The sequence below is a fragment of the Elephantulus edwardii genome, unplaced genomic scaffold (genome assembly GCF_000299155.1).
Source record: "Elephantulus edwardii isolate Elephantulus edwardi_28Jun2011 unplaced genomic scaffold, EleEdw1.0 scaffold00015, whole genome shotgun sequence".
Classification (NCBI taxonomy): Eukaryota; Metazoa; Chordata; class Mammalia; order Macroscelidea; family Macroscelididae; genus Elephantulus; species Elephantulus edwardii.
The window spans coordinates 15,248,834-15,274,893 of record NW_006399765.1 but is presented as its reverse complement, the minus strand read 5'-3'; the positions used below and the strand labels follow the sequence as shown (position 1 = coordinate 15,274,893).

General features: G+C 46.6%; 1 protein-coding gene across 1 annotated transcript in view; it reads left to right on the top strand.

The window, feature by feature from the left end:
• PTPRT (protein tyrosine phosphatase, receptor type, T) overlaps window positions 1-26,060 on the top strand; it is a 975,109-nt gene that overhangs the window by 942,211 nt on the left and 6,838 nt on the right. Inside the window, exons 27-30 of the mRNA XM_006881719.1 lie at window positions 1,207-1,380; window positions 5,648-5,779; window positions 23,657-23,782; window positions 24,651-24,814. Of these exons, the coding sequence (XP_006881781.1) occupies window positions 1,207-1,380; window positions 5,648-5,779; window positions 23,657-23,782; window positions 24,651-24,814 (596 nt within the window). The remainder of the gene's footprint in view (window positions 1-1,206; window positions 1,381-5,647; window positions 5,780-23,656; window positions 23,783-24,650; window positions 24,815-26,060) is intronic.

Sequence of the window (26,060 nt, the reverse complement as noted above, 5' to 3'; positions counted from 1 at the left end):
ATTATTATTACTGTGATTTGAGTAAAAGTTTACCGTGAAAATTGATTTTTCACTCCACCTTTCATGCTCATTTTGGTTTACAACATTAATTATCCACAACGCAATCAATCCCACTTCTCTCCCTTCCTCCCCAGGTTTTTCAAGTTCTTTCATAGGTCTGCCCTCCCCCTCCCTGCCTTCAGGGCTTTATCCTTGGGCAAATTTTGTTCTTTTGACCTGATGTGGTTGACCATTCTAAGGAACTGAACGTTTCTCTGGTGTTAGTGTTCACCCCAGAGTTGCATCTATTGTTTGCCTGAAACTTGAGCCATGGTGTGAAGTCCTGATTTGGGGTAGAGGTAGAGGTCTGAGTGAGGGAAGGGTGGAAGACAAGGACCCCTGGTGGCTGAACATGATGAACGCACCTCGTCTCTGCTTCTAAAATTGCAAGCTTTGGTTTGCTCTGCAGAACACCAGCCCTGCGAATTGCCAGACCACTAGAACCTATCCCGTGAGGTCTCACACCCACTCTGAGCAGCTTATGCTAGCATCTATGCACTGTCAAACACCTTTCTCTCAGAAGGGAATGCTGGCAAAATAATGTTCTACTTTTCATGATGCAATGTTTTGTTCTGTTGTACATGGAGTCCCTGGGAGTCAACCAAGTTGAGGGCACTTAACAACAACAACAACAACGTGAGGGGGGAGGGCTGTGCTGCAATCACGAAGGCACACGGTTCAAATCCACCAGCTGCTCCATGGGAGAAGGATTGGCAGTTTCCTTCTGTGCAATTTACAGCCTCTGAAAACCCCCTGGAGGGTCAGTTATGAGTTGGTTACAACTTGACAGAGCACAACAACAGGGATTTGTCACCCCTAGTAACTACCAGTGACCAGGTCACCACTTATTTTGTGTTTTGTCGTCAAATGCATCCCTGGCCAAGTTGAACAGTTTGATTCTAATGGTTGGCAGGCGTAGGGAGCTGTGTTGTGGGCACGTCGCCCTGCTGCCTGGGTGTCGGAGCGGTGTCACACAGCTCCTGGCAGAGGCTCTCAGCTCTCAGGTGACCGTGGCATTCACCACAGAGGAGTGGGAGGCAGGCAGGGGCCCTGAGAAAAGAATCAGGCCAAGCTCAGGAGGTAGAGAGAGATGAAGGAGTCTGAACTAATGCTGGACCACCACCGCCATCTGAGCAGTGCCTGTCTCTCTGTCCTTGTGCCCCACAGACCCTCAACATCGTGACACCACGCGTCCGGCCTGAGGACTGCAGTATTGGGCTCCTGCCCCGGAACCATGACAAGAATCGGAGCATGGACGTTCTGCCTCTGGATCGCTGCCTGCCCTTCCTCATCTCGGTGGATGGAGAATCCAGCAACTACATCAACGCAGCGCTGATGGACGTAAGCGGAACCCTAGCAGGGAATACTCCCAACTGGCAATCCAGGGAAAGGCTTCTTTCCAACACGGAGGGTGGCTGGGCCACAGGCCCTGACTGCCTCCACCAGCCAGCTTCTCCTTTTTCTGGTTTTACTGTCCTCTCCATCCTGGTTACCAAAGACCTCTGTCCCCTGTGAAGGCTCTGGCCCAAACACTGACTTAAGCTGAGCTTACCCCACCCTTTGCTCATATAAAAAGCCAGAGTGAATAGACCGAAAGTCTAAAGTAGCTCCTATCATCCCACATGAGGTGACAGCCCAGTACTGTTCCGGTCCTTTCTCACAGAACCTTCTGAAGGTCAAGATTCAGTTCAGGAAACTTCCTACTGGCAAGGCCTTTATCTAAGAATGCAAAAATGGTGCTAGGGTCTAGCCTTGGGACTATCAGGTAACTCCTGTTAAGGGAAGGATAAGGACAGCATATAGTGGGTTCTCAGTACTCAGCTAGTGGGTAAGAGAAGGCAGGCAGGCAAAGGACTATGGAGTCAGGGCGTGGGCATCTATCCCCAGAATCCTGACATGCCCTAGCTTCTCTCTTAGGGCAACTGCCTCCTGGTCTTTACATGGAGTCTCACGATCTCAATATCAAGTCCAAGAAAGACACTGTACCCCGACCTGGTTGGGACTAGCGTATCCCAGGGAATTCATGCTCCTGACTGGCATGCTGCTTCCTGGATTCTCCAGCTACTGCCAGGAATAAGGCTCTACCTCAGGAATGGAGAGACATTTGGAACTGGGTCATGTACTCTCATCCAGGTGCTTGTTCAAGGTCACCCAGGGGGCTAAAGGCATGGCAGACACTCAAGACTCCTGGGTCACACTCTACTCTCTGAGCCTTCCTACATTTTGCTTCATTCTGGGAAAGGAGGGAGGACGAGCAAGAAAGGAAGACCCTCAACAAGACAGACTGACACCGTGTCTGTAACGATGGGCTGAAGCGTATCGGAGATTGATTGTGAAGACGGCACAGGGTAGGGCTGGGCACAGATCTCTCATTCTATGACTGTGACTATGATTCATAGTCAACTTGATGGCCCCTAAGAACAGCTAAGCACACTGTTTGCTCCATACAGTGGAGATATCTTGCCTCTTTAGAAGTTTAGATCTGAGAAGTCAGTTGCTTAATTGGCTATGTTGTTCTTGTATCCATCAAGTCGGAACCAACACACAGAGGACCTTCCAGCAGGTTTTCAGAGGCAGTCAAATTGCATGGGAGGAGATTGCCCATCTTTCTCCCGTAGGGAAGTTGGTGGGTTTGAACTACGTGCCTTTAGGATTGTAGTGTGCTCTTTACCACCAGGCCACTAAAGCTCCCTGGAGTTATTCTGGACTTTGATTCTTCTCAATGTTAGCTATAATTTGTTATGGTCCACACAGTCAAATGCCTTTGCATGGTCAAAAAGTAAAGCCAAAATAGACGTTCTTCTGGTATTCTTTGCTTTCAGCCAGGATTCATCTCATGTCAACAAACTGTCTAATGACCCCAAGGATCTCTCTGACTGCACCTTCTCCAAGACATACATATTCGTCTGTTCTTTTGGCAGCCCATGGAATGAATATTCAGTCCTCTTCTCCATCACAACAGCTCAAAGGCATCAGTGCTTCTTCTGTCATCGTTATTCACTCTCAAGCTCTCAGCAGAACAGCAAGTGATTGAAAAGACCATGTTGTCAATCAGGTGCACCTCAGTCCTCAAACTAACATGACTCCTCAGTAAGTGACTATGAGCCCTGCTGAAGTCTCCCCACCTGAGTCCAAGGCCATGTCTATCCAGCCCACACAGAGCTTTCACATTCCTCCAGAACAAGCTGGAACGTGAGTGCTCTCTCCTGGAGTCAAGGCCAACTTCCGTTCTGACCTCTAGTCCTCCTGAGTTTTCTCCCAGAGGTTCTGGGTAGGGAGAACAGGGAAGATCAATGCCTATCTCAGGTTTCGAAGGTCTGCCCTGGTATCTGCCTACAGGGTGCCCTGACATTTGGGGGGTGGGGGGAGCCCTGCCACTGAGTCCAGAAAGAAGGACTCTTGTCTTGGTTACAACTAGTGGGAGATGAAGAAAGAAAGACATTTCTCTTTGGCTCAAAATCTCCCCACATCAGTGGAGAGAGAGAGAGAGAGAGTGTGTGTGTGTGTGTACACTCATAGGTATACATGTGCATGGCAAGGATGGGTGAGGTGAGAGGAAGGCCTTTGGAAGTGCACCCATAATTCCAGGTTCTTCTTAGCTATGCCACCCACTTGTCCTGATTTCCCTTCCTTGCTTTCCACAGTCAAGCAAGGATCAGACATGCTCCTGGCCTCTACTTAGTAGGTTAGATGCTGCCTGGAGTCAAATACCTTCTCTGAAGCTCTGATTGTATTCTCTTTGTCCACAGGGTATTTTACACGGGCCTTTGCCTTTCACACATACACACTCTGTGTTTTTGTCTCTGCCTGTTCGTCTCTCCCTCTCTCCCTCTCTCTCACACACACACACACACACATATTTAATAAATAAATAAAAAGTCCTTCTCTGTATTCCAGCCCGATCTGTGCATTATCTGGTAACCATAGCAGCTTTGCTCCTAGCAGAAAACTATGAAGTCCTCTGGGTTAATTTTTAATGTTTCCCCTGGTAAAGGATGATGTTATCCATGAAATGGATTGCCAGCTGATCCCTGAAACCCGGCAGGAGCACGGATCTTGAACATATTTTCCGATAAGGCTCTGTCAGGCGTGCTGGCCTAATAGAGCATTTATCACAGAGACAGGGAAGCAACATTCTCAGAGTGGTGGGCGCTGCGTCTGCCCGAGCCTGGCTCATTTCTCATTGGGGTATTTTTATCCCCACTTTCTGGGTGAGATACTGACGGTCGGAGTCTTCCTGTCACTTGCCCGAGGTCCATCAACTCTACCTCGAGCCTGTTGGTTTTTAAAGCTTTCTACATCCACAGAGTTTGGCTTTCATGAAAAATAAATGGCTGCTCGCTTCTCGACCCTCCTCCCTTGCCTTCCCACTGCCCAGCAGACAGGACTCTGGTGCTTGTGTTACATTCATGGCCCAAGACAATGCCCTGCTGTCATTCCCAAGTTCTTCTCCAAGTTTAGATGGCAGGGCCCTCTTCCTTTCTCATCACATCCTTATTTTCTTGTTTCAATCTTTCTACTGATACTAGTTCTAAGTTCTCTAAGAACCAAAGAAAGCTTCTGAAGAATGTGGACTATTTCTCGGGTTACACATACCACTTAGAGAAGAGAAGAAGCTCCCCCAGTCTCTCCAAATATCCCCTCAAAGGGCAGTCAGAGCTTCAGATGTGCTCTGGAGTCACACAGGGCATTGCCTCTGGGCCTCACTCTCTCATCTGTTCAATGGACCTGAACACATCTGCTCAAGTTCTGAGTGGCTCCTGTGCGATGCTGGGCGCCCAGGATGATGCTGGGTGCCCAGGATGAAGTCCCAGGCGGCTCACAGTCAGACTCCTACTTGCCAACCTTTTTATATGTAAATCTCATTTAATCACCCTTTGCAACAATCACCCTGTTAGAGCTGCGATTCCTATTTCACAGAGAAGAATCCTGAGCTTTGGAGAGATCTAGCAACTTAACCAGTGCTTAGATGAAAACAATTTTTTTTAAAAGCAAATAATGCTGGAAAAAAGGGATTTATGCATAAATAAATGGATGGATGGATGGATGGATGACTCCTGGCCTACCTGTGTCCAGGTCAAGGTTTGAATCCCAGGTCTGAGAGATTCTTCAATTATGTAGGCTTTGCCTTGTTGGCTCACAGGACCTGCTGTCCTCTTTGACCATGTAAATCTCAATTCTAGTCTCAGACTGGAGGGAGCTGGCTGTAATACATACCTTTAAGGAAGCCCTCTCCTGGGCCTGCCCCACCTAGACACAGGGGCTCACATTAGCCCTAAGGTCCCAGGAAGTGTCCTGCCTGCCAGAGTAGCCAATCTGAGTCTTTCATTTCATATTCTAATGATTATCATTTGCTGAGTTCCAAGACATAAGTAATTTATTTGGATAATTCCCATCCGAGTGGCACTCCTGTGATATGTCTTAGTCTGGAGGATAGCGAGTCCATTAGGAGAAGGTCTCCTTCATTGCCAGGGCACCAAGAGATAGGGAGCAGGCAGGTGCGCTGTGTAATCCACAGCAGTCTCGGGGCCGCTGGCAGCCATGGGGGCCGCCTCACCGTCTCTGACTGGCATGCGTTTGACCGAGTTTCTGCCATTTCCTTTGCCAGAGTCACAAGCAGCCTGCCGCGTTCGTGGTCACCCAGCACCCTCTCCCCAACACGGTGGCAGACTTCTGGAGGTTGGTGTTCGACTATAACTGTTCTTCCGTGGTCATGCTGAATGAGATGGACACCGCCCAGGTAAGAAGCCGCTCTGGCCTCTGCCCTGGATGGGCTCGGGTGGGCAGGGCAGCCAGGCTCTAAACTTGAAGGAGTGTCCTTGAAGGCCATGGCAATGACACCACACCTGGGAGCACTAGGCCAGCCCACTCTGCCCCAGGCTCCCCCCAATTCTAGCCATAATACCCCTGCCTCTGAGTTTTGTTCAAGTCTTCCCAGGGCCGAACATGCTCACTCCGTCTCCCGGATCCTGCGTGGAGTCTTGTTCCAAATCAAATCGAGCTTGCAGAGACTTCTTCTCCCTGCCCAATTCTGTGTGTCTCTATCTTGAAAAATACCTGATGGTCACAAACCTCATGTGGCAGTTGGCCACATCCACCAGCCTTGAAACCCCTGCAACGCCGTCTGCACTGGCAGAACTGGAGCTGAACCTTGACCCCTTTGTATCTGACCTCACTCTTAACTCTGCCTTCTTCTCAGTTGGCCTTCAGGCTCTCCCTAAGCCTTGTGCACCAACAGCACACCCCATACTTAAACAGCCTGGCCCAGGCCATGGGACAGTTCCTGGAAGCAAGAGGTGGAGGAGAGAAGGCCAACCTTACAGCCTTTTGAAATGCAGCCCTTTCACTGTCTTGAAGGACACTCACATAACCCAGCACACTGTGTGGTACAGGCCTTGTCTAGAAGGAAAAGGATAGAGGGAGCCAAGCTGTAGCCTCAGCCCTCCTGGAGCCCACAGTCTGGCTAGAGACAGATGAGCAAATCCTCCCAGCCTCATGCGGCCGTGCAGTAATAGAGGTCAGCAGCAAAGTGCTGTGCTGGCCGGGAGCAGGGAGCAATTAATTCTGCCCAGAGGGTAAAGGAAGTCTTCAAAAAGAAGGTGACTTTGGCCTTGAAGGAGGAGTCATGGGCATCAGGTGATGACTAACTGGGAAGATGCATTCAGAGCAGAGGGAACAATGGGGACAGAAGGAAGCAAGCATGGAGGGGTGCAGATCTGTTCACGGAACAGCTCCTGTTCCATTGTGGCCGGACACTGGGGGATCTGGCAAGAAGGACAGTGTGGGGAGGCCAGAAAATACAGCATGGCTCACTTACAGAGGGATTCGTATGCCAAGCTAAAGAACTTGGTTAAACGTGCCCTATAGCATGGTGTCAGGCTTTTTAACATTTTTATGATTTGAGTGGAAAGTTACATGGCAAATGAGTTTTCCATTCAACAATTCATCGACATCGCTATGTTTCATTGATTACGATCCCAAATTGTAACTGCATTCTTCCCACTTCTGCCCTGTGCTTCCCATTTCCATTCACCCTTCTGTCCTATCCCTTCCTGCCTTCTGAGTTTTATCTCTAGGCAAATGCTGTCCTTTGGATGTTGTGTGGCTGATGTTTCAAGTTTAATGATCATCTGATAGGCCTGTTGTTTGGCTGGAAGTTGAGTCACAAGTATGAGTCCAGATCCAGCCTTGAAGGGTGAATTAGGGCCATTGTCTTGGGGGTTCCACCAGTCTCTACAAAGCCAGAAACCCAGTCTTCCTTATTTTCACTTCTGTTCTACACTTGTATACCATTCTTTCTAGGACCTCCTATTGTGATCCCTTTCAGGGCAACTGAATGACAACTAGGCAACAACTAGTTCTTCTGACCTCAAGGGGATGGAGACAGTTCACATGCCCATTTGTCTTTTGAACTAATATTAATAGCCTTTGAAGTTCTTCACTCTTCTTCATTCCCAATGAAGAGAGACCAATAGTTGCAAATTACATCACTTCTCAATAGCTTTTAAGCCCCCACTCACTACCTACCATGTTACTGTTATTAGGTGCCATTGAGTCAAGTATGGCTTGTGGCAACTCTATGAACAACCTGAACCATGTCCTATCCTCATCGTCTCTGACACAGTTGAGCCCCTTGCTGCAGTTACTATGTCAGTCCACCTATTTGGGGGTCTTCTCTTTTACTAAACCACCTTTCCAAGCAAAATGTACTTTTCTAAGGACTAGCCTCTCCTAGCAATACGCCCGAAGTATGAGATGAAGCTTCAACATCTTTGTCTCCAAGGAGCACTCTATCTGTACTTTCCCAAGACATATCTGCTAATTATTTTGGCAGTCCACGGCATATTCAGTACCTGGTTCCAACACCACAACTCAATCCTGGGGAAATGGGGCTGACACATGAGATGTAATTTTTTAAAAAAATTTTTTTAAAAATTTAAATTGAAATTTTAGTGAAAGTTTACCAAGAACTTAGATTTTAATTCACTTATTTTTGAACATTTTCCTCCCTTCCCCACCTCTCAGCCCCTCAGTTTGCTTTTCTCTTAAAAAAATAAATCTTTCAGGGAGCTCTGGTGGCCTAGTGGCAAGAAGCTGCACTGAAATCCCAAAGGCACGCAGAATCCACCAGATGCTGTGCTAGAAAAGGAGGGGCAATCTCCTCCTGTGCCAGTCGGATCCGACCCCAAAGTACACAGGAGGAAAAAAATTCTTTCATTGTGAGATGCAATTTTTATAGGATGGTCACAGTCAACTTAGAGCAATGGTGTCTCTCTGGAGACTAAGGTGCGTCTGATACAGGCCATGGTCTTCACAATCACTTGTTATGCATCAGAGAGTTGGACAATGGCCAAAGAGGATAGAAGGAGAATTGATGCCTTTGAGCTGTGGTGCTGGAGAAGAGTATTGAGAATACCATGGACTCCTAGGAAAACAAACAGATTTGTCCTGGAAGGGGTTAAACCAGGTGGCTCCTTGGAGGCAAGGATTCTGAGGCTTCGTCTGACATACTTTGGACATGTTGTGAGGAGAGACCGGTCCCTGGAGAAGGACATCATGCTTGGTAGGGTGGAGGGACGACGCAGGAGGGGAAGACCCTCTGTGAGGTGGATTGCTTCAGTGACTGGGGTAATCGGGATGGGAGTGTCAGAGACAGTGCGATTGGCACAGGACAGAGCCTAGTTTAGGGCTGTTGTACATAGGGTCGCTATGAGTCGCAAACGACTCGATGGCACACAACAACAACAACATGAGCACAGACCCAAAGACGGGGAATGAGTGCGCCCATGTGACTACTCAGAGCAGAAGTGCTCCTTCTAGGAGGAAGCAAGGGTACATACATGTGAGGCACACCGAGAAAGAGCAAGTAGGGTAGTGTGACTGGAGCAGAGAGTGGAGCCAGAGAAGTAACAGTGCCAGGACCTAGAAAGATTGTAGGATGCTATTTAGAGAGAAATGGGAAGCCAGTGAAAGATTTAGAGCAGAAGAGTAACATGATTTGAGCTTTGTTAAAAAAAAAGAAAGATCCCTCTGGCTGCTGTGTTAAGAATAGACTGCGGGTGTAGGAAGGGGTGATGGTTACTAAGCGAGGGCACAGAGCAGACAGGATGTAAGGCATGAATCTGGGCCCCCCGATTATGGTGACTCACAGCAGAGCAGTAGCCACGGGATAAATTCTAGATGTGTCTCAAGAGTGATGTCAACAAAATGTCTTGAGACATTCCACATTGAATGTGGAAAAGAGAGGTCAAAAATGACCCTAAAGATTGAGATTTGAACAGTGGAAGGGTGGGAACAGAAATAACTGCAGAGATTGAATCTATCGAACCAAGAGCCTGACAAAGTTCCAGAGCCAGAAGGCGCTCCTGTCCTTCCCCTTTACCTGCAAAGGTAAACAGGGAACTTTGCCCCGTGACCTCAAGGGTGAAGTGGAGTCTCTGAAGTCCTGTCTGTGATTCTCATTTTGGAAAATCAGAAGCCAGACACGGAGAAAAAAAAACCCACTTTGGGTGAGACAGACGTCAAGGTCCTTGGCTACATCTTCCCCCTCCATGGGAGGTCCTAAGTGAATGAAGGATTTTTCTGCCCCAGGTGTTGCTCCAGCCTTTAAGAATTGGTTCTTTAAATTGCAAAAACATCGGGCTCAGAAGTGCTGCGAGGTTGGCTGCCATATGCAGCTGGCAAGCAGCTCCTAAAACCAGATGAATAGAGCACTTATTGATATAAATATCATCAGCACAGCAGCTGGGTTCCTTGCGAAAATAAACAATGACACAGTGTGAGCATCAGAAAAGCTGCCCTTGGCACCTGGAGGAGTGGTTCTTTGAAGTGACATAATCATCTGTCTACCAGCACGCTCATGCCAAGGTAACACAGGGCTGAGGCCAGCCCTGAAACATGGACAGGAGCTCATTTTGTTCAAAGCATCCCTGGATTGCTCCCGAGAGGGCCAGGATCATACCTTGTAGTTTGCCTAGGGACTGTTTAGTCTCCAGACTTGTGTTGAGGGTTTGTCGTACGGCTATCCGTAAGTTACCTGTCAATTGCAGCCAATTAAGGGGAGGAGGAGATGTGAGGTCTCCTAGGCTTTTCTTTTCTTGCATTGCTGCCCACATCTGCTCAGAATCCCAAACTATCTGATCCAATCAGCCATTGCTAGATACAGTATTCTATCCTCCAGCGAATTCTGTTTAAAGACAATTATGACCCGTAGGAGCACGAGATGAATACTGGTTAAGCAGCAGCACTTGGTCTTAGAGGTTTTTCCAGTTAAGACTCAATGGGCCTGTGAACAGTTTGGTGGTGGTGCTGTTTGTTAGGTGCTGTTGAGTCAAGTGCAACCCTGAGCGACCCGATGAATGGCAGATCTGAACCCTGTCCTATCCTGCGCCATCCTCACACTTCCTGACACACCTGAGCCCACTGCAGCAGTTACTGTGTCAGTCCACCTGGCAGTCTTCCTTTTTTTCACCGACACTCATGGCTGCTAGCAAATGACTCTGTGTCTCCCATGCCCATCACAAAGAACACTTACACCCATTCCAACAGCACTGACAAAGTCGTCTTCTTATTTTCTCTGTGGATGGGGTGGAAAGCATGGGAGAAGCAGCAAGGGGTTCATTTCATGAAGGAACAGGCTTGACACATCCTTACTCTTTAGAATGTGAAGCTTATCCCCCATAGAAACCATGGCATTTTCTAGTATGAAGTCTAACGTGCCCAGCAAGTATATCTATGGAGTCTCTACGTGGTATAAGTGATTAATACATCTCGCTATTAACCATAAAGCTGGTAGTTTGAATTCATATAGAGGCACTTCAGAAAAAAATTCTGGGGAATTTACTTCCAAAACCTAAGCCACTGAAAACACAGCGCACAGTTTCACTCTGACATAGGGTTGTCGTGAGTCAAAACGGTCTCAATTGTAGCTGGTTAAAGACGTCCAGATCCTGAAATCCCTGCAGCTGGTGGCCCTCTGACCTTGCATGCGAAGGGACTCTGAAGTTATGGATTCTGAGATGGAAAGATGCCCTGTATTATTCAAGCGGGCCCAATATAATCACATGAGTCCTTATGGGAAGAAGGCAAGAGAATTTAAGGCAATGGAAGGAGAAAGAAGAGATTGAAGTGATGTGATCACAAGCAAAGGGATGCAGGCAGCTTCTAGAAATTAGAAGAAGCAAAGGACAGATTGCCCACTAGAGATTCCAGAAAGGAATGCATTATCTTCAAAGAGGATCCTCTCCGCCAACTGGGAGCGATAAGACACTCCAGAAGTGTCACGCTAGGACCAAGATCAGGACCAGCAGGAACAGTTAGAAAGGCTTAAAACCACTGAGAGGCTTCTTGATGTCCTGCACCCTAGCTGAGCGTTCTTTTCCAAAATCAGGAGGAACAGGCTAAACAGGAAACAGAGGGATACAAAAGCCATTGTCCAGGGGACATATTACATCATTCTCAAGTTCAGTGGGCAGTTAAGGAAAAACTAAGCAGGCAATGACCATCTCACACTATCTTATCAACTTGGAGTTAAACCAAGGGGTCAATGAATCCCAGCCTCACTTTAGTTGCTCCCACATTCTAAGTGCTCTGGTAACTGTTCACCTGAGTATTTTGTTTATGGTATGAGGTATGCTTGGAGGACCACTGCAGTTTCTCAGTGTTTTACTTGATACTGATTCTGAAGACCACCTTTTGCCCTACTCAGTCATTGTTGGTGATGGTAGTCATTGAGGCTTTGACCCATAGCAATGCCATGTAGAGCAGAACAGAACCTAAGCCCCGCGCCCTCTCCACAGTCATCAGTAGCTGGTACCCACTGGGGTGACTGTCAGGTATTCCGAGTGCTTTCCAACCTGAGGGCATTGGCTTCCAGTAGAGTATCAGACAACAGCCTCTTGGAATCAACAGAGTTTGCACTGGCTAAATTCTGAAAGGTGACCACTAGGTTTTCCCCTCGCTCGATGTCTGAATGCCCTGCTAAAATGCTCTTTTTTATTCCCTTCTTTTTTATTATTATTAATTTTAATGAAAATTTACAGAGACTTTGGATTTCCATTCACTTACTGTTTCACTTTTCTCCCTGCCTACCCCTCTCCCCCAGTACATTCTTCTCTTTGAAAAGTAAAATTCTTTCATTGTTTTACACTCCCTCCCGCCAGATCCACTCCACTGTGCAGCCTAAAATGCTCTTATTAAAGGGGACCCTGCTGGCAATTGAAATACCAGTAGTAGGACAATATAGCTTCCAGCACCATAGCAACAACATACAGCCCCCCCACAGTAGACAGCCTGGCAGCTGGTTGGTAGGCTAAAATCTTAGAGAGGACACAACCCAAGTGTTCCCTAGACACTTTCCAACATTTCCCATGTCATCCCTCCATGGAGTCACGATTTTTTCCAAGTTTTTCTTTCCCAAACTCTACTTATGAAATAATAATGAGTTCATTTTTCTTCACAGCTATAATTTATGAAGCAAACTTTGATCTGCAGGTCATAGCACATGCAGAAGTACTGCAATATATGTTCTCATTCTAACCTAAAGCCAAAAAGTTGATGTTCTCCACTTCAAAACAACAGCCTAGCCTCCTGCCTTTTAAAGAAACAACTCACAGTCCTCTCCTGCTGACCTTACAGACTCCGCCTTGGAAAGTGCTGCCACCGCTGAGATCTAATGCATCATTAACTTGTACGTTAAGAGACTGAGGTCGAGGCAGGGGGAGGTATTGGTCCAAAGTTGGACAGTCAGTCTCTCACCAACCAAGCCCAAGACTTCTTTGCAAGGATAGTGAAGATGTGAGCTATCATTTAAACAACTGGATTGTCAGGTTATGAAAACTAAACTAGTCAATACTCTTGGCACCAGCAGTCAGGAAATCAGAAGACAAATTGCATTTGGGAAATCTACTGTTAGGGACCTTACCAGACCATTGAAGAGTAAGGATGTCAGTCTACAGACTAAGGTGCACCTGATCCAGGCCATGGTCTTTGCAACTATTTGCTATGCATTAGAAAGATGGACATTGCCCAAGGATGACAGAAGATTTGATGCCTTTGAGTTGTGGTTCTGAAGAAGAGTCTTGACCATAGCATGGAACACTGAGGGAACTAATAGGTCTGTCCTGAAGAGGGTGAAACCAAGATGCTCCTTGGAAGCAAGGATTTTGAAGTTCCATCTCACATACTTTGGTCATGTAGCCAGGAGGGGTCAGTCTTTAGAAAGGGATATCATGCTTGCAAGGGTCTAGGCGCAAGAGAGGAAGACTTTGGATGAGAAGGATTGACACAATAACTGGGGTAGTGAGGGTAAGTGTGTCAGAGACAGAGAGATTGGCTCAGGACAGAGCAGAGTTCAGAGCTACTGTGCTATGAGTCTATGAGTCACAAATGACTCGACACATAACAACAACTACAGTCATCATTTATTCAATCCCAACTGATGCCACCCTCATGTATTTCAGATCACACTGTGCTCCATAGGGTTTCCAATGGTGGTGATTCTTTAAGAAGTAGACCTTTTTTCTGAAGTTTCTTTTCATTGACTTGAACTGCCAATAGGTTGGCTAAGAGTAAAGGGTTTAATTGATACCTTTGAGCCGTGATGCTGGGGAAGAGAACGGAATATACCACGGACTGCCAGGAGAACAAACAAGTTCATCTTAGAGAGGGTGAGACCAGGCTGCTCCTTGGAGGCAAAAATTCTGAAGCTTCGTCTGACATACTGTGGGCATGTTGAAAGGAGGAACCAGTCTTTGGAGGGGGATGTCATGCTTGGGAGGGTGGACGGACAGTGCAGGAGAGGAAGAGCCTCAATGAGATGGATCGATTCAGTGACTAGAGTAAAGGACTTAGGTGTTGTCAGAGACAATAAAATTGGCACAGGATAGAACAGAGTTTAGGGCTGTTGTACACAGGGTCGCTCTGAGTCGCAGGCAACTTGAGGGCATATAACAACAATAACAAAGGGTTTAATCTTTTACAACATCCATGAACTCCCTTCCAGAGTGTAAGGAGCAGAAAGACATGTTTCCTTGCTTTAAAGCCTGTAAGAAAGCTGAGTTGCCTCTCTCCTGAGGCTCGCACACTGGGAAGTGTGAGAGTTCAACCTGGGTGAGGCCAGACTTGGATGAGAGAGGGTGGGACGAAAACTGAGGGGAAGAGATATGACACATCCCCCCTCAGCGTTTCTTCGTCCTCCCAGGAGAGAAGCGGCTGTGATATTTCCAAGGCATCTTTTCCCACCATTGTGCCTGCTGGGCAAATCACAAACAGTGATGTCCCCATTTTTATCTCGGCTTATGAAAACACAACCGAACGTGCTAGCAAAATCCTGAACATTCCTCTCTGAGTCTCTGTAAATCTCGGGTCTGAATTCATGACAGTTCATGTCTCTATTTCTACCAACATTTGGCATAACTAAGTTAACTCATTACTTACTGCTGAGTTGGAACCAACATGTAGCTGACCCTCCAGAGGGTTTTCGGAGGTTGGAAATCTCTGAAGATTGACCATCTTTCTCCTACGGAGCAGCTGGTGCACTTGAACTGGCTGCTTCGGGGCTGACAGTGCAACTTCCTCCCCACTAGGCCACAACATCTCCTTCTGCATCGGAGTAGATGCGGGGAAGGGGGAGGAGGGAAGAGGGGGCAAATACAGACTAAAAATTCTGAAACCAAGAGACCTGAGTTCAAATTCTAGCCTTGCTATATTCTCGCTGTACTGCCTTGAGTCAAGTTTTTAACTCCTTCATGTCACAGTATTTTCCTAAGTCTAACACACATAACCTATGTCAGCAAGTTCTCTCCGTCAGTGGAGATTTACGCATCTTAGGATGTCCAGTCTCCAAGAAACCTGAGAATTCACATTTCCATGCTTGCTTCCAGTTCCAGTTCAGGCTTAACTGAGCAACGACAGCAATGTAGGTTCATATCCTAGGAGGACCCATGATTAAGCTTAAAAGTTCTACTTTTCTGTACCAAGAATAAATTACACTTATCCTTGTTTTTAAACTCTACTCTGCCTCTTTCATTGGCAGCATCATGATGGATGGTGAAGAGATTAAGATTGTTCACAGTTTTGGTTTGCTTGGCTCCACAGTCCATAGTCTTGGCACCAGTAGCCCGGAAATTAAAAGACATATTGCGATGGGAAAGTCTGTGCTTACAGACCTCTCTAAAGTACTGAAGTGCAACAATGTCAGTCTGGAGACTAAGGTGCGTCTTATACAGGCCATGGTCTTTGCAATCACTTGCTATGCATCAGAGAGCTGGACAATGGCTATGGATGATAGAAGGAGAATTGATGCCTTTGATCTGTGGTGTTGGAGAAGAGTATTGAATATCCCATGGAGTGCTAAGAAAACAAACAGGTTTGTCCTGGAGATGGTGAAGCCGGGCTGCTCCTTGGAGGCAAGGATTCTGAAGCTTCATCTGACATACTCTGGACATGTTGCAAGGAGGAACCAGTCCTTGGAGAGGGGCATCATGCTTGGGAGGGTGGAGGGACAGCGTAGGAGAGGAAGACCCTCGATGAGATGGACTGATTCAGGAGGATAATGACTAGGATAATGGGGGTAGGTGTGTTGGAGATGGTGGGACTGCACAGGTTAGGGCATACAACAACAACAACAACTGCCTCTTCACCCTTGGTGCTCAAACCACTTTATTCTCTCGCCATCTGGCTCCCTCCCCTTTCTTCCTTCTCAGCTGTTCTCCTAAAATGCATTCCTTTTTTCTGTTCAGTAATTTCTCTGTCTCTTCGATAAACCAGTTGCCGTCAAGTCAGTTCTCACTCACAGGGATCCTGTGTGTGCCAGAACAGAGCTGTGCTACATAGGCTTTTCGGTGGCTGATGTTTGGGAAGTAAATCGCCACACCTTTCTTGTGAGGTGCCTCTGAGGAGGGATCAGATCTTCAATCTCTGCATTAAGAGGCCCATTAATCAGTACGTCTCTCTAAATAGAGTCTCGATTCTTCATCTTCTGCCTCATCAGGACTCTAGGTATCTGCCTGAGCTCTCCCTCTTCCCTCCCCACCCAGAAAGAACAGTGAAGCAGCTGTTAGAATAACAAGCCGAGGAGGCATTATTCACCTCGTGGGGCTGCTGAAGTGTTGACAGGCAGAGAGCTGGGTGACCCAACTTTGATGCCTGTCTCTCTTGTCCCTTCCCTCTCACCCACAGTCGGCCTTCCTGAGCAGGCCACCGTGTTAGAGCCAATTATAATAGTGGGTTCTTTATAGAGAATAGATTTACTAGATCATAGTCATTGATCCAAATTTGGAAACCTATTGAGATGGCTCTATTCTATTTGTCTCCTAAATATACTAACTAAAGCATCTCACATTTAGGTGGTCTGAGGTATCCCCCACACTCAACCCGTGGTTGGCAAGGACCTTAATAAGTGGCATCTTTAAATTCTTGAAACCTCTGATATTTACTTGGCCTCTCTATTATATTAAAGGGGTTTTTTTTTCATTTACAAAAGGCTTAAGAAATAACACTTTAAAAGTGTGTAGTCTAAAATAGGCCCACAGGCTAGTTTTCATGGAACTCTTCTGAGTATGTTTATTCCGGTGACTAACAAGCTTTCTGATTCCATCAGTCAGGAAAAGCTGTTTAATGAGCGAGGTTACCTCTGTGTTTGTTCTATTTCACGCATGAACTTGCACCCCCAAAGGATGTCTGTTCATGGCCCACAGAGCTATTGAGACCACTAGGCGGAACCATGGATGGCAGCTGTGCCCAAGCTGTCCACACAAGCTGCCCAGGGCTCTGCTGGGTTTAATTCTTTCTGACAATTAAAAGCAAAACTTCTCCACTGTTCTGGAAGAAGGGTGGCCACTTCCATAGCCTTGACTGGACTGATACTGTAGGCAGACTGGGAACTACTCGACCTGCTGCCCTGCCACCTGTGGGCATCACTTGATGTCTCTGCAGTGGTGACAGCCTCACCCTTCCCTAAACTCTTGGGAAAAGAAAGGTAAGAGGGGTGTACTAAGGGATGTTGCTGGAAGAGAGAGATAGTCAGTAGTTTGTGGTATGAGCTGCCCCTCTCTCTCATCAGCTCATGGTACCCCTATGCACAATGGTCCCATCCTTGGACTTGAGGAGACGTCAGGCCTTTCCTCCTAGTGTCTCTTTGCCTGGCAGCTTCCTTGAAACCTGTTTCGCATCAGAGACACCTACAGGCCTGCCTTCACTGACAGACACAGATGATGATTGTACTTGAGATGCGCTGGCTGGAAATTAAACCTAGATCCCCAGCACAGAAGGCAAGATGTTTATCACAGAACCAGCACTACCCTTGTCCATAGACCAGTCTAAAGAACTTACATGTATTCCTGGAAGAAGCAGGAGGAGACTGCTGGTGATTTTGAACTAGTGGAAAAGCAAAGCCACTGGATCAAGCAGTACAGCTCACCCACCAGAGTGTCCTGTCACACAAGGAAAGCCTGAGGTTTGCTTCTTATCAGAGCCAAGGAAGCCGTGTCAGGGAATTCTGTTCTGGAGCAGGCACACACGCAAGTGGTCCCATGACACAAGGAGTCACTTTCTACCCTTTGTCGCTTCCACTGTATTCCCAGCCTCCTCCTTTTCTCTTCTCAGTGCCTCTCAAGAAAAACCTCCTAACTTTCCCCACCTTCACATGCACAGCAACACCCCCATATCCAGGTTTGTCCTTGTCTCCATTGTTGCCCCAAGCTGATTGATTAGGGCTTTTCACAAGGACAGTGGACTGGGTATTAAACAAAAAAGGAAGTTACCGTCAGGTCTCCTTAATGGAAAAAGGGGGGAAAAAATAAATGAATCCTTTCCCTTGTCTTAAATAACCCTCTCCCACACTGCCTAATAATTATAACTCACATTTATGGAGTACTCGGGAGATACACATCCCTGTGCAAAAGAGACATATTAAAATTCACAGCCACTCATATCTTAACCCTGGGAGGAGGTTAAAAGATTCACCCAAATCACTTAGCTAGAAAGTGACAGAGCTGGGATTTGAACCAGGGCCATATGGGTGAGCCCCACTTAGGTGGGCCTTACCACATTATCTTGCCTTTTGCAGCACCGTGTATACTTGAGTCCAAATGGCAGCCACCCAGAGCGGCCTGGCTACACCATCTGGATTTTGTCTCTAAGGACAGTGTTGAGCTAAACCACAGAGGACATTTCTTGATGGAAAGTCTTATTTCGGAGGCTCCAAGGGTCACCGGGAATGGAGCTCTCTTGGTTTCTCCCCTGTCTTTGTCCCATTTCCCATAACTAGATTACATGTGGCCACAGGAGCTGTGGGGAGACCTTGATCATCCTTGGCAGCTCAGATACCTTATCTACCCACACATCGGCCGCTGAATGTCACCCGCGCAGTTGCTCATGTGGTCTCCTGGAATTAGGGAACCCGAGTGTACAGACAGCTTGGATGGAGGATTAGAAAACCCCCACAACCTTCACCAGCCTCGGGGCATCATGGGAGAGTGACCTGGAAAATCAAATGCAGAGCAGTGTCCCAAAATACAGGAGCCTTGTTTGAGGCCCAGTCGAATCTATTAGCTTGAGAAATTGGTCTGGAAATCTTATTAAAAGAGACAAATCATTCCGCATTTTCCCCAGACTGAAAATTCTGGGGGATAATGGACTTTCCCGAGGCCTCTGATCCACGTACCGTATGTCAGGATCACAGCCAGACCCCAGCCGGGCTAAATTCAATGCAGGTGATAAAGGCAGTTACTTTTTTTTTTTTAATGGGCAATGTTGATTAATTCCAATTTCTCAGGCCAGCCTCAGACTTATCTGCACCAGGCCCTCATTACTGTGAAGGTTGCAAGGCGGAAGAGCCAATGGCAAAGAGAAATGAAGTTCAAGTTGTGGCTCTGTCATTATTGCACAGCTCAGCAAATGATCTTCCAGCCTCCGAGGCCCCTGTGAACAGACTCCTTTCCTCCTCACATCCCTGTTCTCAATATGCTCCATTAACCCCCCATGGAAAGGACAGGAAAGCAAGACGTCCTCACAGGAAAAAGCTTAACCTTGCACGTCTTTGCCATTTAACAAGGACGATGAGAACAATCTCTCAAATGTCCGTGTTTGCTATTGTTGTTGGTATGTGCTGTCAAATTGCCTGTGACTCTATGTACAACAGCTCTGAAGCCTGTCCTGTCCTGAGCCAGTCTCACTGATTCTGACACACTCACACCCATTTCCCCAGTTACTGTTATCAATCCATCTCTCGGGGGTCTTCCCCTCCTGCACTTTCCCTCCACCCTTCCAAGCACGATGTCCTTCTCCAAGGTCCAGTCCGTCCTGGCCAAGTGCCTGAAGTATATGAGGTAGAGCTTTAAAATCCTAGGCTCCGAAGAGAAACTTGGTTTTACGCTTCCCAAGGCAGACCTGGTTGTTTTCTATGGTTTGTCATCTACGGTATGTTCAAGACTCTTCTCCAGCGTTCAAAACTCAAAGGCATTTTCTTCTTCTGTCATCCGTAGTCATTGTCCAGCTCTCTGATGCATAGCAAGTCATTGCAAAGACCATGGCCTAGATCAGGCACACCTTAGTCTCCTGACTGACACTGTTGCTTCTCAGTACTCTGGAAAGGTCCCCGATAGCAGATTTTCCCAGTGCAATTCATCTTTTGATTTCCTGATTGCTTGTGCCAAGAGTATTGATTGTGGAGCTGAACAAGCTGTAATTGTAAACCTCAATCTCTTCTCCATCTATCATTTCTTTATTGTAATTATTGGTTTTTTTTTTTATTATGAATTTTAATGAACATTTACAGAGATTTTGGATTTCCATTCATTCATTGTTGCATTTTTCTCCCTGCCCACCCCAACCTCCCCAGTTTGCTCTTCTCTTTGAAAAGTAAAAGAAGATTCCTTCATTGGTATACACTCCACCCCCACCCCTGAGTACACTCCACTAGGCAACCCTCATTCTGGACTCTTGTCATAACCATAATACCCAATCATATATTGCTTTTAAACTGTTCCCTCCCTCATAGACTTCAATGCAGTATACATTATTTATCCAATTTTTCTCAATCTCACCCCAACCCTGATGTCAGTCCCGTTTTACTACAGTGGCACTATGCAGTATTTGTCCTGTTGTGATTGAGATATTTCACTCAGCATCATGTCCTCCAGGGTCACCCATTTTGAATAATATTGCATGAGTTCCTTGTTTTTCAATGCAGCATAGTATTCCGTTGTGGAATATACCACAGCTTCTCTATCCATTCATTTGTTGATGGGCACTTAGGTTGTTTCCAACTCTTTGCTATTGTGAACAAAGCCACAATAAACATGGGTGTGCATATATCTGCCTGAGTGGCAGTTATGGTCTCTTTGGGGTATATTCACAGTAGAGGAATTGCTGGGTCAGATGGTATTTCTATTTGCAACTTTTTGAGAAAGTGCCATACCGCCTTCCACAGTGGTTGTACCATTTTTTATACTCCCACCAACAGTGAATAAGGGTTCCAGTTTCTCCACAACCTCACCAGCATTTGTTGTTTGCTGCTCTGTTGTTGTTGTTGTTATGTGCCGTCGAGTCATTTGCGACTCATAGCGACCCTACGTACAAAAGCCCTAAACTCCGCTCTGTCCTGTGCCAATCGCACTGTCTCTGACACTCCCATCCCAATTATCCCAGTCACGGAATCAATCCACCTCATAGAGGGCCTTCCTCTCCTGCGCTGTCCCTCCACCCTACCAAGCATGATGTCCTTCTCCAAGGACCGGTCTCTCCTCACAACATGTCCAAAGTATGTTAGATGGAGCCTCAGAATCCTTGCCTCCAAGGAGCCACCCGGTTTAACCCTCTCCAGGACAAATCTGTTTGTTTTCCTAGCAGTCCATGGTATTCTCAATACTCTTCTCCAGCACCACAGCTCAAAGGCATCAATTCTCCTTCTATCCTCCTTGGTCATTGTCCAACTCTCTGATGCATAACAAGTGATTGTGAAGACCATGGCCTGTATCAGACGCACCTTAGTCTCCAGAGAGACACCATTGCTCTTCAGCACTTTGGAGAGGTCCCTAACAGCAGACTTTCCCATGGCAATGCACCTTTTAATTTCCTGGCTGCTGGTGCCAAGACTGTTGACTATGGAGCCAAGCAAACTAAAGCTGTGTACAATCTCAATCTCTTCACCATCCATCCTGATGCTGCCAATTGGGCTGCTCTTTTAGATTTTGTTATTCTTACTGGGGTGAGATGATATCTCATAGTTGTTGTTGTTGTTATTGTTGTTGTTATTATTATTTCTATCAAGCTTCGATGGGCTCAGTAATGATGAACATAATGAGAACTGAAACCACCTACTAGTAAGTCAGTTCTGTCTCATCATGACTCCTAGGGTTGCAGAATGGCAGCTCTTGCGGGGGGGAGAGGGTTTGAACTCCTGACCTTACAGTTACCAGTCAAGTGTTTAACCCTTTGTGTCACCCAAGGTGTCCTTGGTGGAATTTAGTCCTTATTCCCCACCTGCCACTTTAGAGTTCTGTGTGCTTGCATTATCTCACTTAGGTTTAAAATGATCTGGAGATAAGCCTTCTCTGAAACAGGCCAGACAGTAAATATTTCAGGCTCTGAAAGTTATATGGTCTTTGTCACAATGACTAAGCTCTACCAGTGTTGAGTGAAAGCTGCCGCTGGTAAAGGAGTGCTCTGCCTGTACTCAGATAAGGTGAATTTACAAAAACAGGTTCATGGGCCATCCCGAGCCAACTCCTGCTATGATGGCAACAATATTAATCCTGAGCTAGAATTTGGGATCCCATAGCTAAGGAGGTGGGGGACATGTGCATCTCTCTCTCCTCCTCCCACTTCACTCTCGGTTCTTCCCTTCTGTTGCTGGTTCTGGAGGCAGAGGAATGAACAGAAGATCTTCTCTCATGTAACAGCCCAGGGCGGCTGTTCTCTTTCAACCAAGAGGAGGACAAAGACCTCCTTTCATGAAAACTCTCCGTCAGTGGCGGCTGCAAGGAGGCTGCTGTATTTTGGGGGAGTCACTTCCACAAACTTGGTATAAACTATGGCAGAACCCAGAGAAGAGGATGTCCAGAAGGGTCTCAGAAGCCTTGGTGGGTCTTTGTAAGCACCAGCTACATCTTCTGAGAAACCTCTAGAGACAGGAACTTTCTAACACATGGACTTTGTCCATACTGTGGTGGTCCAGGCAAGCCTGAAGCCCCAATCTTAGCTCTCCTCCCTGCCCCAACTCCAACCTGGGGCTGCGTCCACCTCCATGCCCCGTGCGAACCAGGAACATGAGGTGATGCTGCCTGCCTCTCTCGCCACACACACTTGCTACTCATTGATTTCCTCCCTAGTTGTATCATCTGGTGGTTCAGCAGATCCAGTGACAATGATATTTTCGTCTTTTCTTCTTGACGATACCCTTAGATCTAAGAAACGCTAATTTAGAATCTTAGAGCACGGTTTGTCTTTCTATTTATATTTGGGACTGGATAACTCTTTTTTAATTAATTTTAATGAACGTTTACAGAGATTTTGGATTTCCATTAATTATTGCATTTTTCTCCCTGCACACTCCTCTCCCCCAATTAGCTCTTCTCTTTGAAAAGGAAAAGAAAATTCTCTCATTGTTACACAATCCCTCCCCTCAAATCCACTCCACTATGCAGCCTTCATTCTGGACTCCTGTCGTGACAATAATACCTAATCATATATCGCTTTTAAACAGTTCTCTCCCTCCTCTGTTTCAATGCAGTATATACTAGGGACTAGATAACTCTTATAATAACTGTTAAAATTGTAGGATAGTCAACAGCGTACTTGGACTCAAGTCACTGGATGATAGTAGCAACACTCAGTTGTGAAACCCAAACTCCTACCATTGTTATATATCCTGAGGGGGACAAATCTAACTCTACTTTGGAACTACTTTCTTAGACCCAGAGGTACCCATGGTCTTTCACTCTCAGGTCTAAGTTATAACTGCAAATTTCAGAAAAACAGCAGAGATAGCAGGTAAATTTTCTAAGCAGCATGTCTCTTCCCCCTCCCCCCTTATTTTTTGGTTCAAAGGAAACATAATTATCCCCACTATACCCATAAGGGACAAGCAACTGAGCTGTGTGGGGGTCACGCAGCCTGAATTCAGATGTAAACTTTGTTATCAGAGCCAATTAAAAAAACAAACAAACAAACAAACAAATAGAATTACCTGATCATGAAATGGACATTGTGAAGGTGTCTCTTAGATCAGGAAAGTTTGCCATGATTCCTGTTGGTAAAAAGAAAATGAAATGTTAGCTGTCCTTCCCTCAGAAGGTCCTATTTACTTTTGACAACAGGGCTTTAAGTTAGATACTGCGGTCCCCATTCTAAGGATGGGGAAAGTGAAGTCCATCAAACTTCACACATGGTTTGAAGTCAACATGGCAGAAAGTTTTTAGCCTCATGTATCTTGACCAGAGTCATGGCCTTGCAACAATCCAAAGAGGGCATGGCCTTTCCACGAGCAGCCCTCTGTTTGCTACTCTGCTTAACTAGCCAACGTGTCCTGCTGCCAATAAGAAGGGTTCAGTGACGAGGGAGTTGGGTGTCATCCCCTTCCCTCAGCCTCTTCCTGAGATGTCTTTCTTTGCCCCAGCTCTGCATGCAGTATTGGCCTGAGAAGACCTCCGGGTGCTACGGGCCCATTCAAGTGGAGTTCGTCTCTGCGGACATTGACGAGGACATCATCCATAGAATATTTCGCATCTGTAACATGGCTCGGGTAAGTGTCCCTTGCCATGGTTGCCTGCTTCCCTCCTCTCCAAAACAAACAGAGGCATTGGGAAGAGGATGAGGCTGGGCTGGCTCTAAGTCTTTGTTCTACTCCTCTTTTAATCATTTCCTTGGGAAAGCCATGTCTTTCTCAATTCCAGCTCCAGACCCTGGAAAGGCTCCAAAATAGAGAAGCAATGAATGGAACCCAGCCTACCATTGGTCAGCTTCCCCATACACAACTCAGAAACTAACTTCCCCATTATGGTGCATTCTTTTGGCATGAATTGACAGAGCTTTTGATTGGCTCCTGCAAACTTTAGGCTAGGCTGTGGGTGCACAGAGATGAAGAAGAGTGATTTGCTTCTCCAAAGAAACTCACTACTGGGGACTGACCTACTCAGTGATAGAAGCATAGATGAATGATTTATGGAAAGATGGGTAAACTACTGCACTTTGGTGGGGGCTTGGTGTTGAGTGCCCAGCGTGGGCAGAACTCAATCTCTGCCCTTGGAGTTGTTTGTCTGATGGGACAATAAGGAATGTTCTGACACGTGAACCCTACAGAGATAGGAAGACTCTACCCAGAAGAGTCACAGAAGGGCTCACTGAAGGAAGTGGCCCAGGGGCTGGGTTTTGAAGACTCAGTAGGAGTTTTCTAGGTAGACAAAGGTAAAGGACATTCATGGAGGATAAAGCCGTATTGATAAAGGTAAATACATAGTTAAGGCCTGTTTCTCTCCCCTGTTAAAATAGCCTAGACCCCATTAAGTCTGTCTTCCATTACAATGGATCTCTGTGCAGTGCCAAGGTATCTGGAGGACTTGAATCCCAATGCATCTCCAGCAGAATGACACTAATAGCGTCTGTGTTCTCAGCCACAGGATGGGTACCGTATAGTCCAGCACCTCCAGTACATCGGCTGGCCAGCCTACCGGGACACACCGCCCTCCAAGCGCTCTCTGCTCAAAGTGGTCCGAAGACTGGAGAAGTGGCAGGAGCAGTATGATGGGAGAGAGGGACGCACCGTGGTCCACTGCCTGTGAGTACACAGAAGGCGTCTCTTGGGCAACAGGGTGATGGGTGAGAGGCATCCTTGGGGCTACCACAAATACATGCACAGTCTCAGGCATGCCTGCTATATGGCATCTCAACATCATTTGAAAAGTCAATGGGAGTCTAATCAAAACGATTAAAAACATCTCATGTCTTAGGTTTACCAGGTTGTTGTCCTGAATCATCATCATGTGACATTATTGATAGCAAAGCTGGTGGGTTTTCTGTTGGCATGGAGGCAGACTCTACTGAATTTTCTTCATGGGCCTCGGCTCCACTCTTGCTATCAGGTGCTGTCTTGTGGACTACAGTTCATAGTAACCTTATGATACTAGGAACACATGAGTTACTATGAGTCATAGGTGATTCAATGGCACCTAACAACAGCAACAACAGCAATTCTATAAACAACATGTGAGGTAAAACAGGCCTTGGAAAACCAGATGGAGTAAAACAAAGGAATTTCTTATCAGCTCTGGATGAAGTTCCCTAGCCCTGGGCCAGAGGAAGGGAGTGGGGATAGGAAGTAACACACAGGTAGGAAAGTTACAATAAGGGTTTTATGTGCGTGGAGTAAGAGGTAAGTTGATCTATTTGGTGGTCAGGTCCCTCTCTATTTGGTGGTCAGTTCTATCTATGGAGGACACTAATTGGATGTTCTCTGTCCATTCCCATGTAAGGAGCTACTTAGAACCCTTAGGTGGGTTGTATCATAGCTGATATTTAGGTAGGATGTGGCTGGTGGTCATACTCTCTTCTGATTGGCTGAAGTGTTCTGCCCACAAAATGCCCCTCAAAGAAATCTAAAAACACGTCTGAAATTTCAAGAGCGTTTATTATATTATTTCCACATGTGGAGACTTTTCTCCTTCCTCAGGAAGGTGGTGAAGGAAAAAAGCCCCGAGTTTCCCCTCCCACTTGCTTTCATAGCTGTTTTGAGTGCCACTGTTAGGGCAGGGGATTGCAATTATGGTTGGTGGGTTGACTTTTGACGGGCTGGCTACATTGCCCACCTATACTTCTTTAGTGTCACGTAGACACTAGTTAATTCCTGACTTTTCAAGGACAGACCAGGCTTTACCCGGGGCACTCGTGTTTGCCCTAAGCTAAGAACTTTTATGTGCCGCTTCTGCCTCTAGTGTTAATGGGGGTTTATAAAAAAAATGGGATTTTTGCTGTCCCTTCAGAAGCCCTTCTACTACACCAGGCTGATTAGAATGTCTCCCAAGAGG